At 28.6% G+C, this 20,076-nt stretch overlaps 1 protein-coding gene across 1 annotated transcript; it reads left to right on the top strand.

Moving 5' to 3' along the window:
• The first annotated feature begins 58 nt into the window (after positions 1 to 58).
• Positions 59 to 18,461, top strand: LOC111039363 (sodium-dependent dopamine transporter). The gene is made up of 13 exons (XM_022322853.1): positions 59 to 144; positions 3,152 to 3,396; positions 11,515 to 11,649; positions 11,731 to 11,885; positions 12,247 to 12,347; positions 12,405 to 12,543; positions 12,621 to 12,755; positions 14,431 to 14,534; positions 16,012 to 16,249; positions 16,452 to 16,680; positions 17,705 to 17,805; positions 18,049 to 18,216; positions 18,330 to 18,461. The coding sequence occupies exons 2-13, from the start codon at positions 3,204 to 3,206 to the stop codon at positions 18,459 to 18,461; spliced, it is 1,830 nt and encodes a 609-aa protein (XP_022178545.1). The 5' UTR covers positions 59 to 144; positions 3,152 to 3,203.
• The last annotated feature ends 1,615 nt before the right edge of the window (positions 18,462 to 20,076 follow it).

The following is a 20,076-nucleotide window of genomic DNA, read 5'->3' as shown; positions in this document are numbered from 1 at the left end:
CGTTGTGAAAATGCACGAAACTACCGACAATATTATTTTGTCAGATCGCGCGCCTTATTTAATCTTCACAAGCATACGACGTCCAATTTACGCGGGTGTGCTGATGCTTCGGGGCCGGGTATCCAACCAGCCGAAAGGCACCAGGTATAATATTTTACATTTATACGTACGTTAAAATTAAAGTTGATAGGTGCCTACTTTACTTATGGTTATACGTTTATTGTTCAAATGTAAACGACAATACAATTGATATTATGTACTTGCATGAATGCATGATAGTATTGTGAGATTGCTCGTTAATTTGTTTTTAACTTTAAGGAAACAGAATTATTTATATTAAGATACTAATATGATCAATTACTGTATCAGTTTTATTTATTATGTCAAAAGAAATTCTGGATGATGTTTAAAAATCAAAAATCTATTTTATATGATGAAAAATAATTTTATCTATTAATACAAAGTAAATTCTAAGTATTTTTATAAATTGTATATAAAATTATTTTATAAAAATCAACTGGAGTTATATATTTAATAATATTCTAAAATATGCTACTACTCTAAACACATCAATTAGTCCAATATTTTTTATATTTTTTTAAAGTAATTATTATAGTATGTTTTGATTATTATTCAACAAATAATTTATATCTTGTAATTTTTCAATAATTACAACTATTAGATAAAAATAATAAATGTAATAAAAAATACTAAGCTGTTAGCTGTTAGGTATAGCCAATAAGAGGTGAGTATTAGAGGGCTAAAACTTCAGCCAACATAAATAATATCTAAAGATATATTCTTGTTAAGTTTAATTTAATTTATTGAGATTGTATATATTTCAGTATTTGATGATACTTCTCTATTGTGAAAAATGTGATTTATTTTTTACTATTTAATTTCTCAAAAATGTTTAGGTACCTACCTAACAGTTTTTTCATGTTTTATTTAAAATTAATTAAAAGTACTTTAAAATTAACAATAATATTTGGGAATATGAACAAAATGTTAACCACTTTTTAGTGTATCGGGTTAAAATACTTTCAAAAGATTTTGAGTGGTATGTTTTACCTCTGTCTTTTACATTTTGTATATGTATGTAAACTTTATAACCATATTCTATTCATTTGTACAAATACATTTATAGAAGATCGGTTAAAAATGATATCAAAATTTCATATTATCGTCCTATTTAATTAAACTTGTGTTATCCCCTGTTTATTTAACTACTATTCGATAACATTTCATGGTTGTTTAATTAAAATATTTATAAGTTTCGAAATAGGTAATTAGTCAGTCACGGAGTATTACGTACATGTTCAACAATATTAAATGCCTAAATGGATGGAGCGTATCTGTTAGATTATTTGTGTAATTCAATTATAAACGCAATAAATTGGCGTTCAAGGCATCAATATTGCTCATATTTTCATTAATTTTCGCTTGGAAATGATATAAATTGGGAAACTATAATGATATTTTTGATTAAAATAATATGAGATAATGACTTCCTTACTCATGTGATGTGACATATTTTATAAGTCCAATTTAAATACAAAAAAATATCAGAACTTAAATTTAAAAAATATGCAGTTTACATGTTATAACTAATTTATATTGTGTTGCCAATGGCCATAGTTGCCGAGGCTTATTTAAAATTAAAATAAAAAAAATTTATATTGTAAATAAATACATTGATATAATATTTTCAATATTAGATCCAAAATTAAATTAGATTTGTTTTGCATTGTATTGCTTATTAGTTATTTAAAACTCACAGTATAATTATAATTTGAAACAGAAAAAATTATATTTATAACAATTGGCTTTATAGTCAATCAAAAATAGTAATAATACAACAATAGTTGATTTTACTTTAATTTCTTGTCCATGGAATATTATTAGAAAATGTATCGACTTTAAAAAAATGTTTAGTTCTCAAAATGTATATGTAATTTTCATAATAATTGTTGATATTATATCACGTTAAATGTTAATTTTGTTATTTGTGTTATAAGTGTTAGTTAAATTTGATTTTAATATTCATAGGTTTATCATGATATAATTTTAGTTGGTTCGATGTATTGCCGTACTGGAAATATTGTAATCTTAAACGTAACGTGTGCATCAGTGTATCAATAAGTAACATTATACAATTTTTGACAAAAGAATGCCTAACAGTATTTTTCAATCGCTCTTCTTCAATAGTTCTACTACGGTAACACGAACTTCGGATTTACTGAAGTAAAAATATTCTTCAGAAATCAGAGAAATATCTCTATACATGCATTTCATATTTTACCCTCAGGTTCCTTGTATTATTTATACAACTGTGTATATTTATATATTATATGCTACTTTAAAATGCATCGGTTCACTGATATAAAGTATTATGTAGATAATATTATAATATGTATAATCGTTCAGAGGCGGTCAATCCACAATTTTTACGTTCGATTAGCATGTTAATTTTTTTTTTGTGTGTCAATAAAACGCGTCGATGAACCACTCAATAACTGATTTAGTCAGATGCTCTCATATTACACACATATATATATATATACCATAATATACCATATTATATTATTATAATATTTTTCTGTTCGACGTATTAGGTAATAGATAGGTATAAGTGTAAAACAGCCACCACGTCGAACTTAATGAATGAAAACGAACAAACACAATATACGTTGTCCGCGTGTGTACAATAGGCTTTATGTTTTCCTACTTTGGCAACGGGCTTTGTTGTTTGATAATTGCTGGTTAATTAAATTGCAGTGAACGCGAGTACCGGGTCCAGTATACCTACTCATAATATAATGTGTCGACGACAGTTCAATCACGCTGCACGCTGGCTAAAGCCTTCATGTATCATCCCGCCACATCATATATTATTTATATTATTATTACAATCGTATACCCTCTCGTTATTGAAAAAAAACCGAATTATTATATTATAATGTGTAATATTTAATATTTTGTACATTTTTCAATTATTGCGGTGCCTTTCGCAATCGGTATTCGTCCATCAGCTTAGCAAATAAAAATCGATTGCCTGCAGCCTCTGGAGAATAATTTAAACATTCGCTTTCGTAGTTAATATATTGTCTGCAATATGATATACTGACAAATCAAAATTTATACTCCGCAGGAAAGCGGGCGGATAGTTCGGAGACCCAGTTTGGGGGGGACGATCGCTTGACATGGCCACGGACGACGAGGACGGTGGTGCCGGAGCCAACACGCCACCGCGGGCTGTCCCGCTGGAGCGGCGTAGGCGTCCGGGCAGGGAACAGTGGTCAAACAAAACGGATTTCTTGATGTCGGTCATAGGATTCGCAGTGGACTTGGCCAACGTATGGCGATTTCCATACCTGTGCTATAAGAACGGCGGAGGTGAGCTTCTAAAAACAAGCGTAATGCGTATATTAAACAGATGTATGCATATTGTATTTTGGTGTCTCTGACTATTTACCTTAATTTGTCTTGATGCACGTCCATATAATATTATGATACATGGTATTGTATATGCAAAAAGTTCTACAGTGAACACTAAACTTTAATGCCTGTTGTCGGCGAGCAGCAGAGGCGTATTCAAAGGAGGGGCTAACTAGGAGCCATGCCCCCCCCCGTTTATAAATATTATAACTGTTTATTTTTTTGTAATCTTAGTAATTTTTTCAAATGGATTGTATCTAGTTGAAGATTATGACTAACTGACAGCTACTTCTAGCTGATGTAAATTTTATAGGTGACGGGCACGATATAGCCTCCAACCCTATTAAAAACGTCTAAATGCTTTTCTGTTATTAATTTTTTTTTGGAAGGGTACTAATTTTTAAATTTTGTAATAATAAAATACACGTTTAAGAATGTAAGTAATACAAATTTATTTTTGGATACAAAATAATTATCAAAATCGGTTTGTCAATGAAAATAAGATAAATAGCACAGCACCAGAAATTAGAACTAATTAAACCTGACTAAATCATGGATAAGGTTACATTTTAAAATCTAAACGTTTTTTTTATAGAAGCAAATTAATTAATAATTTTTTCAATATTTATTTCAATGACACTAATGGATTTTATCTAATACAATTTCACAAATAAGTATATTTTGATACACTTCACATTTCGTTCAGCCTATAGAGAAGCTTCAGATACATTTTACTGTACAGGTTGTAATAGTTTAAATGTTGAGCGAAGAAATGTATGTATTGATTTTACAATGATATGCTTTTTTGGTTGAAGATACTTTTTGTATTAGAAAAAAAATGTATGTAATAGCAGTGATTGCAGTGAATTGAGTGTTGAATGTACTGGTAATTTTGTGCAATTTTATCTTTAAATAAGTAAATATATTTAAAATGCTATACCCTCAAAATATTATTCCTATTGTCGATTAATGACGAAACTATGTTACGTTTAATTTAAAGCTACCTATATGTATAGTTTCAATTTTGTATGCACATACGCCTTATTTATACATAATTTATAATATCAAATAATAATTAATTAGCAACCTATAAATAGTGTATACTATGGACAAAAACAATTGCATTTTAAGTAAGAAATAATAATGATGATTGCCCAAGTTCAATTAAATGTACGAGACTTCAATGAAATCATTAATCTTACCTAAATTATTCCAGTCGCTATAACTTAAGAGTTATTCTTAGATTTTCATTCCAAAATGCGGTGTTTTTTTTAATAGGTTCATTGTAAATTATATGAGAAAAACTGAAAATTTTTTTTCTGAAAAATAAGTTTGATTTCTAAATAAAAACAGAAAAAGTATAATCTTGTATTTGGAATATTTTGATTACAGTAACTTGGGTTATATTTAATATAATTCGAGTTTATTAAAATATGTAATAGGTAATAAATAATAATATCAATAATAATAATAATATAATAATATTTATAGTGAAAATAAAATATGTTTAGAAAAACACTATAATATTGTTATTTGCGTAATAATTAAAATTATCTTCTATTTCTAAATAATTACTAGAACTTAAATAAAACTGGACTATTTGGTAATGGCTGGTGTAATAACTTTTTTGTGAAATGAAAACTCAACAGAGATTGTACTTTTCGAACCCTTAGGAATTTACATTTAATCTTTGTATTTTGTAGAGTAAGTTATTTTAAAATGTACTTATATAAAATCAAGTTTTATAGACAGCTATTATGAAAAGTACAACTCTCGTTCCAACAAATGTTTAATTTATCAACAGATGCTATATGAATATGAAACATAATTTTGCTTGTTAAAATGGAATAATAAAAATTGAACGGAAACCCTTACTTTTGTGGCCTGGTTGAAAGGAGGGGCTCTTTATTGTAAGCTTCTTTCCAAGAATCTTGCAACGGTTAAGTATAAAATACTCGGAGAAGGGGAAGTAAAATCTGAACCGTTTAAGATGTAATACAAAATAAAAAGAAGAATGAATATCAGGAGGGCGAGTGCACCGGAACTGATGACAATTTTCTCTCTCGATCGCCTTCTCCAACACTTATTTCATTGACGGACGCATTTCAGTAAAAAGGTTTTGAAATGTTAAAATGTATTTACACTTCTTACAGTATTATTATTTATCAAGATGAAAAAGTTTATGCGATTGAGTATTTTCAAATAAAAAACCATTACCTTTTAGTTGTACAGACAAGAGAAAGGTAATATGTTTCATTAGTGAACTTATTCATTTATGAAATATGAAAAATTAGAAATTATGTACATTTTGATTTTCATTGATTTAGTTTGATTTTTTTTTGTTTAAACTAGGAAAGTAATTCTATATATTTCAATTAATTTTACTATAAAAGTGAAATCGTACCTATTCAGAAATGAAAATACTTTATATATAAGTTCGTTAATAATTTAAAACTGTATAGTGAGCCGTAAGTATTTAAAAATTTAAATGAGAATTTTAAATCTGTATTAGTTGTATTTGTGTAGGTCTATATCATGATTTTTGAAAACGAGCGAAGTGGTTAATTTGTTTTTTGAGACAAATATATGATTTATTACTTATTTGTTTTTATACACCCTGAGCAGCACCAGTGTACATCATTTTCCAATTAATCCGTCTACACATAGTCACTCTATCATAATTATTATTAAAACTGAAAACAATTTATTAGTTTATGCGAGTAATAGGCTTAACGAGCATTCTCTCTCCCTAAATAAAAAAAACATCAAGCTGACTATGGCATTGTATAAGCATACAATACCTACGTATATTTATTCGTCAGGTGTACATACCTACTAAGCGTATTCAAATAAGACGCTTTACATTCTATTTTATTGACATCAGTTCGATTTTTTATTCAAACCTAGATTGACGGTTTACTAATAAAACCCACCAAACGCTTGTACACATCACGTCATCACTCATCAATCGTCGTATATACTAACAGTTTTGATTTATTCGTATTAAATAAAAAACAAAACCAAACTCGTACATTAAACTGTTACATTAAACATTGTATAGAGGCGTATGAGGTTTAATTGACAATTGTTGACAATAGTTGCAGATTTTTTTTAAAAATATTATACTCATTTTAGTAATTAATGTTTGTTTGCTAAATTCATTCGTCATCGTACTTATAATTCGTATTTTCATTATCCATATAAACGTGTGTGTTTGTTAATTGTAATGTTTTTTATTTTATTGTTGTACCACCCAAAGTTATATATTTTGTACATTTGTGCGTGTTCAAGATAATCGTTTTAACGACACAATAATACATTATATATATATATATATATATATAGGATGTGTTTACAGCCTATTGTGTACAGTTTTGCCTATTTTGAACGTTAGGTATTGCTGGTAAATTCTAATCATCAATACTTGCACACACTACACGTCTGTTCTCGATTTATTCACGATATAATACATTTTATAATACATACCCATTTATGTATATATATTATATATTATATTACATATTCATCCGATTCACTCTTCTGATGACATGGTATTTCACGATAATATAATATTATAATGTAGCTTAACTTAACTTGAGATAGTTATAAGTCAAACTAACGTAAGTTAATAATTAACAAACAATATATAGGTAGACCTGACCATGGGTTTAAAGTTAATAAGAAGAAAACATAACCTTGACTCCGTCAATATGAAGTTCAATCTTTTTTTTTTAATCACCACCTGAGTCTCACATAGAGGGTTACGACTGTGTATCATTTCAATTATAAGTAAATATTTTGCTGCAAATGCATCTAATATTATTTTTTCTTATTGCACACTAGCAGATTTTTAGATAATCAGACATTTATGTCAACTATACATCATTAAATCAAGGCGTATTAAATAAATACATTGTATTTGTGTATAATTCATATGCATTTCAAATAGTTTCATTTGCTGTAATCAAACAAAAAAATATTAACTATAATTAGTTTTAACTGCATTTATAAATAATGTATACCTAAGCATGATTTTAACTCAACTTACCTGTTATGAAAGCTAACGATTAACTGAAAATAGCTAAGTTCTTACTATATGGATTATTTGTCTAGTTAAATTAGAAAATTAACTAACTATAGTAAAGGTTAAAAGTTTTAAAAAATATAACTTTTTGACTTAGCTTAAACTTGTAAACTAGTTAATGTCCATATGGCCATATTTGATAACATCTATAGTTTATATTTATGTGTATAGGTAGGCACTAGTATTTCACTGCAGTTAAATACTTAAATGGCGCAGGACGCAACGAGAGCATTATTACTCAGCACATTTTTATTTTTCATACGAATTTACGTAATTAGCCGTCACATCATTTTTATTTCCTCCGTCCAAAAACAGCTAATACTACAACCCGTGGTAGTGAGCATAAAGTGGGTAAGTATACCGGAGTATTTTAAAACAATAGGCTCCCTGAGTAATACATGTGACAAAAGTGATTTATGAACAGCGTGGTACATGACATATCCATAATATTGTGCTTGTCAGACCATGACTTTTGGTCCACTTTGTGCATTTCACTTGCACCAAAATTACGTAAAAGATACTACGTATGGGATTTTATTACACGAGTATAGAGCCGTAGAAACACTCTCCTGAAAATAATAATATAGTATAATCATCATTGATATTTTTAACCATGAGCACCCGCCGCCACCCGGGCACGATGTATACCCAAGTGTGGACGTATTTTATTCGTTTTATTTATCATACAAAGCATCGAACACGAAAAGTGGCAAATTATGCAAAGGGTTGCAATAAACGAAAACCCAGCAAAGTGATAATATTTTGTGATTATGTCCTTTCGAAAAATCGAAGAAAAATTTGGTGGCAGAGTATATGTAAATCATATGCAAAACTCTTGCAGCCAGTGATTCGTATACAGATCAGTAGTGGCTCGTATATAGCTGATCAAAGGGGACTTCCTACGGGAAATGAGAAAATTTTGTTACCGGCAGGAAATAATGTTCGAACACACGGAAATGGTTCATTACTGCAGATAAATCGCACAGTCTACGCGTATATATTATACACCTTTAGGCATATCGAGAATCAAAAGGTGTAAACTTAAATCATGGTCTTCAGATTATACAGATCTCGGTAAGCTCTACGGATACCCATATACCTGGCAGAGTTTAAAATTGTCCTTAATCTCTAAAGCGGTAAATTAGAACTTTTAAAATAAATTTAACATTTTTACATAGGTAATATTTACTGTGGTACTTACCTATACTTTTTACTTAATCGCATTAAAATGTTGATGATTTGTTGTGAATTTACTTGCGTTTCTTTCAGTTTTTTGTAGGACTATAATTTATTACTACATAGAAATTTAAAATTTTTTTTAATTCAAAAATACATTTATAGATTTTGTATAAGAGGTAAAAATGTAAAATACGGGTGAATTGAGATTAAAAAAATTTAGCAAAAAAGAAATTTTTAGCATATTCATTCGTTGTTAATATAGTATCAAGTGTAACTGTTTTAAAACGAGAATCATTATATAGACTCATTGGACTCATTGGACTCATTGGATACATATTTAATTTATTAACTTGATTTCAATTTTAGTCTTTGAAAAATAAATTAAATTTCCAGTAAAACGTGGGATTTCAGATTTCAGATTATAAGTTGTGGAAATAATGCGTTCATGATAAATGTCAATTCACCTAAAATACAGTATAATAAATAAAACTCTGAGTTTGATATCCGTCTCATTCTTCTTGGTAGGAAATGAAAAATAATCTATTGAACAATATTATTGTCCTTGCCTATATTCTGCACATAAGTGATTCTATTGACTTTCTTACACCGTGTAGGACCTTTAACAAGGTATAAGGTACTTTCAATATTATGATAAACCTCTTACCAGCGTAGAATTATTGTATTTATGAGATGAAATTCCAGCAGATAATACTTCTTTGTGGAACGTAATAGTCTTGGAAAATTAATTTGTACAAATCTGTACACATAATCTATAAACACATTTACTATAACATTTTATATTTATTAAATTTATTGTGATTTGATTATTACGGAAAGCCACTACACTATTACTTATCTTTATTCCTTATATAATTTCAGTATAATATTTCAATACATAATTTTTTGTTTTGTGTCGAGATATTTTAGATTTATGGTAGAAAACTAAACAAATTTTATCGATGCTTGAGGTGAATAAGGGAGAGGTGTAAAAAGAAAAATGTATCAATACTTTTCCAAACAATTTTGTTATTAATAAAAATGATTTAATATTTAATACAAGGTTTCTCATGCGTTTTTCTTATAGCAACTAAAAAAATACTGAAAATACGCTTTCAGAATTTTCATTTTAAGTTTATAATTGAAGACATGGGAGCATCAACAAAACATTCTCAGTTTTTTACAAACATCAGTTTAACATACCGTATTAGTGTATTACTAATACCGATATACACTTTTAATATATAGGATTGGAAATCATCTTTACAACACACGTTTTTAGTTTTTTCAATTTTTGATGATTTATCGTTGAATTCAAATTTAATACATTACAGTGAGCTACTCAACGACGAGCTACACTTGACATCAACTTTACAGTAGAGCGACTTTTCCGATTTTATATTTAATACATGACTTAATTTCACATAAACTATACATTAAATTCAGTTAGTTAATAAATTGATTTGACGAATTTTACTAGGTACTAAACCGGGTGATGATATTATTATAGCGTTTATAGTTATTAGTTTTAATGCAATATTCACACGTACTTTGTCATCTTCCATTTATCATTACTGATTTAACCTTAATTATTGCGAAGTTTCCTTTACTTCTATCACTCGTTTTACACCTAAAATGTCTTTAATAATAATGTATGATGTACTATATTGAATTTCAAACCACTTTGTCATACAGATCAAAGGGCTTTTACATTCTGGATTTATATTATCTATATAGATGAAGTATACAAATTAAATTATTTTTGGCACGTGTGATTTTACTTATTTATTTATCTGTAAGTAGGTATTGTAAACGAAAAAGCCCAAAGACCAATTATTATTAAACAAATATAATAGAATACAATTAATAGGTGCAGAAAAACCTGAAATGTATCGTTAAAATTAAATATTAATTTCATAAAAAAAATTACTTAAATTGTCTTATTCCTTAACTTCATATTTTTAAATATTATTCTGTTTATGTTATTCGAATTTATACAACTCTTGAAAAAAAAATAATTTTGCAAAAGATACAATTTGAACAAAATATTATAAGTATGGATAGGTAGGTATAGTAATAGTATAGCTGTAGCCTGTAGTAAGTGGTGACAGTATATTTATTTATGAAATATTTTTTGTTAATTATATTTATCATAATTGATTTCCGTTCTAATTCCATTGCATATATTAAATATATAAACGTATATGGTCTATATGCATACAAAATATTAATAGTTTTTGAATTTTAGTAGACAAAATGAGTATAAATATTTAAATCATAATAGGAAATGAATAATAATACAGATGAATGTGGCTCACCAAATAAATTTAGTATTTATCTGTCTACCTATTTTATACTATAATTATAGATGTATAGTCCTCATCACCACAATAATTGTCACGACTCACGAGTCACGGCATATAATAATACAATAGAATTAAAACTATCCATTTATTTTTTTTAAAATTTTTATAATATGTGTTCGTATTCTAAAAGGTGTGTAGAAATAATAATTTTGAAAGACACTGAGATAACGAGTACTGGAAAGCTTATATTGAAAATCAAATACGAGGTATAATATTATAATATTACTAACTTTATCATTGTAGTGTTTACTCATTAATCAATATTATACTTTAATTTTAAACCGTTAATTTTTTTTCTATAAATATTGAATTAATATGTTTACCATACATATATGTATATTGTATGTAGTAATATTGCTTGTTAAAACGCTTGTAAGCAAAAATAAATAAAATGAAAACACTCAAGTATTTTTATTATTGTTTTTTTTATATTCATGATATTTTTTCAAGGGGCGTTTTTAATACCTTATTGTACCATGTTGTTGGTTGGTGGAATTCCTTTGTTCTACATGGAATTGGCCCTCGGGCAATTTTACCAAACCGGGGCAATAACATGCTGGGGTAGGCTAGTTCCACTGTTCAAAGGTAAGTTATCATTTTTTTTACAGTTTATTGACCATTAACACTAATTTTCAATAATCCGAAATTAATTTACGAATAATTTAGGCATTGGTTACTCGGTCGTCTTGATCGCGTTTTATGTGGACTTCTATTACAACGTAATCATAGCATGGGCATTACGATTTTTTTTGGCTTCATTTACGAACATTTTACCTTGGACCACCTGTGACAACGACTGGAATACAGATTTCTGCCAACCGGTAAATTGTGTTTTATTTTTTTACATCTTTTGCGTATACCTATTTAAACACTCTTTTTTTTTGTTTTTTCTACTTCTGTAAAAAAATATTTAGTTAATTGTCACCAAATTTGTTTGTACCTGTTTTGTTTTTTTATAACTATTTCATTGGGAGCTTGTTAAATAATGATTATAAAAGATAAAAATTGAGCCACATTTTTATAAAGGCTAAATAAAAAAAATAAAAATAAAAGATAAAAATGAAAATATCGTTATATTAATGGTATATTAATTAATAATTAGTATTATTAAATATGTATAAATTATGTTTATGATTATTAAAAATTGTTTTGACTAACTTATGAATTTATAACAAACATCAGTTAACGATATGGTCAAATGATTCAAGTTTAAACTCAATAGACAACGTTACAGTATTAGCAAATGATTCCCGCTTAGCATCTGCTTCTTCGGAGTACTGGTTGTAAGTATCTAATTTATCTTAACACAATATGCAAAGTAAAAATGGTTTATTTTTCAGACGTAGAGTGCTCGAATTAAACCACAGCGAAGGTATTCATGATTTGGGATATATTAAATGGGATATGGCAGGATGTTTGTTTTTGGTTTACCTTATATGCTACTTCAGTTTATGGAAAGGAATATCTACTTCGGGAAAAGTTGGAAAATTTGCTTATTTTTATTGCTTATACATAATTACAGTACAATAATTCATTAAACAATATTTGTACCATAGGTTGTTTGGTTTACTGCTTTGTTTCCATACGTAGTATTAATTTTCTTACTCATCAGAGGAATCACTCTACCTGGTTCGGCACAAGGCGTTCGTTATTATTTGTATCCAAACTTTTCAATGATTGCTAAACCAGAGGTAAGATTGTTTATTTATTATAAATCTAAATGTAAAGTATAAAGTGTTATAAGTCTGTAAACAGTGTATAAAAAAAGGTTTAGTAGACTCGGTGTCTACGATGTCAAATTACAATAAAAATACAAGTAGTTCTGTACTGCGTAAGAACTAAGAAGTACAGGATACTTGTTAAATAATATTCAAACATCTAAGTATTATGAAAATAATATGCTTTTGAAATGAACTTGAAAATTTTAAAAATCAGAGTTGTGTAGTAAGTTAACAGATAAAAGGTATAATATATCGGCATTTAATCTAGATTCCTGATAGATTAGCCAGATAATAACAAACTGAAAACCAAATATTCGTTAAGTACCTAAAAACTATTACTATAATAAATTAAGTATCCGTTTTTGTTCATACAATTATCCTGCTTATTAGACTTTTAATTTTTAATTTTTTTACCTACATTAATATATTATAGTTATAATTGACTATATTAGATTTAATGTTGACAGTTGAACCTATTCAAATACTAAGTATGGTTTGTCAATCCAACTCTACCAACATCTTACTAGTTGATTCACGTTTGAAAAAATAAAAACAATTTCACATCAAAAACCTCCACATGACACATATTATACTAATAATATTATATTCACCGCATATTTTTATGATTGAAATTATACAGCTGTTTACGTATTCCGCTAACATTGCGCCGGATAAAGAAGTGTCCATTATGAACACCCCCATTGAGGAAATGGAATTGTCGTGTCAAAATGAGATTTCATTTTCTTGCTGAATCCTATATTGACCACTATAAGCAGTAGCCTATGTATACATGCATTATACGTACAGTAAACCTTTCGACAATTTGAAATGCGTACCTTACTTATACTAACTTACTGAATTTTATTATGAACCACTGACATCAAAATAAATCAGACACTTTAATGTATGTAGGTACACACACACCCACTCACGTACCAGATATATCACGATATTATATTATATTATTTTATATTTTATGTGTAATGTGTAAATATAGGCGTATTATACATAATAATATAATATAAATATAACACCGTACGTGTCGCATACAAGTAAATAGGTATGTATTATACAACTATACAAGTATGAAGTATAGCGTTTTTCCTCGAACGAACTCCAAAATTTAGTTGCTATAGTATAATATAGGTATATATTATAGTCCAGTTAAAAATAAATGAGTATAATAATGACTTAAACCATTTGTATTTTAGCCATGAACTAGAATTCTACCCAAAACATGTATATATTCGAGTGATTCATCAACTTATTTAATTGTATTGTTTAGACATTAAAAATTGAAAAATTATATAGGTACAATAATGTATTATATTATGTAGTGGCGTGATACACGTCGATTGTATGAAACGAGAGATTTATTTTATGGGAATTTAAAAAGTGACCAAAATAATTTAGTAGTTCATGACTTAATCTCTTTGCAAAACTTGTGTTTTAACCGTAGGCTTTTTAAATTCTACAATATTGTAGTTTTATTTTTGAAACTTATACATTTTTTATTATGATCAAAAATTCTTATATTAATATAATTGTACGTACCTGCATTAAAATTATTCGATACAATTCTTATAATTTAATTTGTCGTTGACAATGTTGATTACATTTTTTAATTGCATTCATTTTGTGTTAGGTTTGGGTTGATGCGGCTACCCAAGTATTTTTTTCACTAGGTCCTGGATTTGGAGTATTATTAGCATATGCTTCATATAACAAATATCATAACAACGTTTTAAGGTAAGTGTTAAAAAAATATAATAATAATAATAATAATAATATAATAATTTTTAACCTAACGTATTTTTATTTTTATAAATACTAAAATATATAACATTCGGAAAGATATTTTCCAATATTTAACTATAAATGTCCATTAATTGTCGAAGATGTTTGAAGGTAATAAAACTTAATCAAATTAAAACAATAATTTTATAAAATAACATTCTTTCAAAACTTTTAGTAATTAAAAAAATAATTTAACCTAGACAAGAGCTTATAAAATATTAGTTACGTTTTAATTGTCAACACGTTTATAGATTACCTAGTGATTATTATGTATGAAGGTAGGATATAATTATGTATCAGTAGGTACCATATTTGCAAAATATCAAAATTACGCTTCATAAAACTAAGACATAACGATTAATAAGTTATATTTATATATACATTTAGTATTAACTATTTAGGTATGAGGTATATAATCATAGTTTCTTTTAGTTTCAAGTTCTTTGCTTTTAAATGTTTCTAACTTAAGAACTTTAGAAGTATCACTATTTACTATGTATATTAGTAGTTTGTTAAATTTTAGTTTATGACTTTTAACATCATAAATTGAATTCATATTAGTTCATAAAATCTTCACAAATCATAATACTGTATCTGCTATTAACTATTAATAATTAACACACGTCATGTTGTTATTATCCAATTTAAAGTATACAACACTATTTAGTCTCAATAAATCTTACAACTCTACGTATCGCGGTTTTGTAGTGTTAAGAGTATTTACCTACTCTATATGGCGTACTTGAGCAAAATACAATAAAATATTGATCTTAATAATTATATAGGTACATATAATATGGTATAACTAGGGTGGCGATAGGCCGATATAGAGAGCCGCAAGCCCCACAGTAGATTTAATGAAAAATATGCAAGAGCTGAGATCAGGAAAAAAAGGTGTTCAATCATCATAAATAAGATAATTTATCAAATGTGAAAAAATGTGTAGAATGAGAAACAATATAACAACGTACAGTGATGAATAATTTCAGATTGAATTCTTTGTTAAATATTAATATATTAGGTAGGTAGTAAAAATATTTTGTGTCCTACGATAAGAAAGGAACCGTGGTTTGGCCACCCTGTACTATAGTATTATTATATCAGTGGCTTGGTGCGGTGCGGTGTCGACACTTGGATTCGTATAGTCGCTCTGGGTGTACTCGCCGGCCGGTGTTGCTAGCTCCCAGGTGGGTGACCGCTCGGGATTTTTAGCAACATGTCCTTGCCCGAACAAGTGTTACAACCCTACCTACACATAAACCCTAAAAAAACATAAAAAAATAAACAAACAAAACCGTTACCGTTCCACCCCACACCCAGTGGCTATAATAATGCAGCAGGTTATAACCTTAATAAAAGAGAACAATTATTTTGTCCACCATGTCCATGAATATTACTATATGCGTGTTTTATTTGTGTGGTTGTTTAGAGATGCGTATTTGGCGATTATGTGCAATTCAATCACGAGCTTTTTATCCGGTTTCGTTATTTTCACTGTACTGGGTTATATGTCTCATGTTTCTGGTCGACAAATTCAACATGTCGCAACCGAAGGACCTGGGCTTGTGTTTATCGTTTATCCCGCAGCCATAGCAGCCATGCCAGGATCAGTGTTTTGGGCTTTGATATTCTTCATGATGCTGCTCAACTTAGGTCTCGACAGTTCGGTACGAAAACAAATTGTAATAACAACAGTAGTAGGTGCTTAGATACTTTGCACGTCGTCGACAGTTACAGCAAATTGTACTAGCTGAATCAGTTAATGTTTAAGTATCAAAAATATTATTACAATTTATTATTGAAAGACATTTAATAATATATTATGTGTGTATATTATTCAAGCATAATTATTATTATGATCGGTTTTAGTTTGGAGGATCGGAAGCAATCATAACTGCGATGAGCGACGAATTTCCATTGATCAGACGTAATAGGGAAGTGTTCGTGGCGCTATTGTTTCTCCTCTATTTTGTGGTCGGTCTCGCATCGTGTGCTCAAGGAGGATTTTACTTCTTTAATTTACTCGATCGTTACGCAGCCGGTTACTCGATGCTCATCGCCGTGTTATTTGAAACTATAGCAGTATCGTGGATCTACGGTACGAACATATATTTTTAATACAGTATACTACTATGATAGCCGATAGGTTTATCTCTCGTTGTATTTCAGCCGTAAAGTAAATATTATTTAAACGTTAGTCGGCTTATTCACCAGAAAAAAAAACAAGCATTTTTACGAAAAGATTTACAAACCAGAATATAAAATAAAATATTTATGTTCAAACTAAGCTGTAGTCTTTTGGATGTACTTCAATTGGAACATCGATAAATCTTCTCATTGTTTGTTTTAACACTGTTAGGCGTGTGTATAGTGGGTAGTTTTGCGAGTTACACAATAGAGGGATAGAAACACGGATGAACAGTTTTCCAATTAGATTACATCTTATTGAGAGGCGAATTGACGGAACTATACTCAAGTACAATAGTAATGTTCAGCTGAGCTCACTGCATTCTTTGTACCGTTATTATTTTCAGATAGTTAAATACAGCCAATTATTATCATATTATATGAAAAATATTAAATATTAAATGCTATCATTACTAATCGTTACAAGATACCTTACCAAGAAAACGTATCAATAAGATCTCAATACCTTTTAGGTATAGGTGCAAATGTATTTTATATGTACCTAACAACTTCGATTTAAATTCTTCTCACCTCTAAGTTTTATAATGCTATGTTTAAAAATGAACTTCTGATCAGGGTTGAAAAAAGATATGTATTTTCGTCTATCTATTCATCACATACAGTTTTAAAATATATAAAATATACATAATTTTTTAGTGACTCATACACAAAGATTCGTGTCTTGTAGGTTGAGAATGCTGATAATTTATTGTAATGACATACTGTAGTACATACATAACACTTATAGGTATTATGTACTATGCGTACGAGAGTAACCAAATTTTTTACATATTATTATTTAATATGTATGAACACTTTATAGTAAATTGTATGGTTGTTTACAAAACAATAATATTTGATGTTCTAATGGCAAAAGTTTTAAAAAAATCAACGACATTTCAATAATATATTTGTTTCGAAATTGTAATCTATAGGAGTCGATAGATTTTGTGACGACATCAAAGACATGATGGGCCATCATCCTGGCGTTTACTGGAGATTTTGTTGGCGTTTTGCTGCTCCTCTGTTCTTAGTTGTGAGTAAAGTAAAACATTGCCGGGTTGCACAAACATTGAACAATCACTAAACGTTTAACGAATAACGAATCAATAGTGAACTAAATGTCCCTTAATCATTTCTAGTGGCCAGTGATCGGTCCATTGAATTTTAGCGAACCATACAATTAATCAATTTTTATGCAACCCGGCATAAACATTTCACATGGATATGCGATTGAAAATAAAATACGATTTCTTTGTTTTAATTGTTTTCGCAATAGTTTATTATAGTGTATGGACTGCTGGGATACGAACCGTTGACTTACGAAGGTTACGTGTATCCGGCTTGGGCAAATGTGCTCGGTTGGATAATCGCTGGCAGCAGTGTCGCAATGATTCCAGCAGTAGCGCTTTATCAATATTTCAACACTCCGGGAACGCATTTACAAGTAATTTTGTCAAATACTATCAGCGTCACTATTATTGCTTTATGTACATCGTACATGTACAACTTACCTATATGCTAATTGAACGCTAACGTTGAAATTAATGATTTATTCAGAGAATGAAAATTCTGACCACACCTTGGCGGGACGAACACGACGACGATCCGATTTCGATAAACGGACTGCACATACTCTCTGATCCAGCGCAAGTGAGATTGACCAGTCCTGTCGCGTCCGTAGACGTTTGAGATCCAACAGAAATGTCATAATAATATTATACTCGCTGAAATCCAATGGTTTCTTAACCTTAGTAAACAGCTCATACCGACTGTCGTCTGAACAATAGTATTTATATTAGTTAATTTAATTTAAAAGGTTGCATATTACGCCATTTCAATTCGCCTAATGAAACGAGTGCTGGCGTGCTAAAAATGCTTGTGTGTGAAAATCAAACAGCCATTTCGAAATTATTATGCTTTATTAGTTATAAAATACTTGTAGGTAACTATCGTAATAATACATTACACATAGAGTAGGTAATTAAAACTTTTATAATGTATCGATATTGTATGATAAGTACTTAATCGTTTTTAGATTTTAAGTGTAAAAATATTTAAACCACGTTGCAAAGTCGATAATTAGACTGAAGATACATTTGTTTTGTTTGGTCAATGACAACGACAACTCATATGAATATTATGGTTATATTCGCCTCGAATAAAATAATTGTAACAAATCGTCATTATTAATTTTTAATTTGATAATTAATAATAATCAATATAGCATTATAAGGTTTAGTATTGAAAGCAGTACATAATATTATAATGTAATTTATAATAATAAGAACCACGATAATCTACCGGTGTAGATAACCGTGTTAAGTTCCCATCATAATGTACACTACATATAATATAGGTACATGGTTTTTAAATAATTTTTTATTATTATTTATCATTGGAATAGTTTAATATAAAATGTTTAATTAGTGGCTATTTTTCAGGGGAGTAAAAGTCTTACAAAAATATTTAATCTGAAATTGAATGAACAGTTAATACCTAAGTATATTGTGTTATACGACCTATCAATATACTGCATTAGGTAGTTACTAGTTTGGTAGTTTGTTTTATGTTGATTATATTTAAACATACCTAAATAATACCAATGAAAACTTTATTGAATGTGGCGTATTATAATATTAAGGCTATAGCTTTATAGATATTACATATTATAAAAAATTAAGAGGTAAATTGCTTGGTTTGCGTTGACAGAATCAGAAGAAAAAATAAAACAATCTAGTTTTGCAGAAAACGTTTTTAATATGATTAAAGATATCTTTAATCGTGTTTCTTAACGGACAGTATATGCGTAGGTACCACAATAGACGTTTTACAATAGACACCTAATGCTTTTTGATAAATAATAAATGTACCAACTAGACTTTGGCTTAAGTGGCTTAGCTTGTAACTTAAATGTTATCTACCTAATAACTTTTGTTTTTATTATGTACAACATGTGCACAATGAATGTATTGAGTGTATTAAATACAAGCAATCAGTGGTATTCTTGTTTGAAAAATGACTTTTCATCTAAGTTTTTTGTTTTAGACTAATAGTATAACAATATTGTATATTCCTATTAATCCTATATCAAAGTTACTTTAGTGCGCTGTAAAAGTACAATACTAATAATTAGTGATTACATCGAAGATAGGTGCCTATTAAACACGCTAGTATAAGTATCTAATACCTAAATAAATGATATTCTAATCATTCTTAAATGCAACAAAAACACCCTTTCAATCCCTCAAAAGTTGTACATGAGTTTTCTCAACTTCTGTAGTTCTAAACGTAATTTAATACTCGA

This window comes from Myzus persicae, unplaced genomic scaffold, assembly GCF_001856785.1.
Source record: "Myzus persicae strain clone G006 unplaced genomic scaffold, MPER_G0061.0, whole genome shotgun sequence".
In the NCBI taxonomy this organism is placed as follows: Eukaryota; Metazoa; Arthropoda; class Insecta; order Hemiptera; family Aphididae; genus Myzus; species Myzus persicae.
This window is presented reverse-complemented; position numbering and strand designations above follow the sequence as displayed.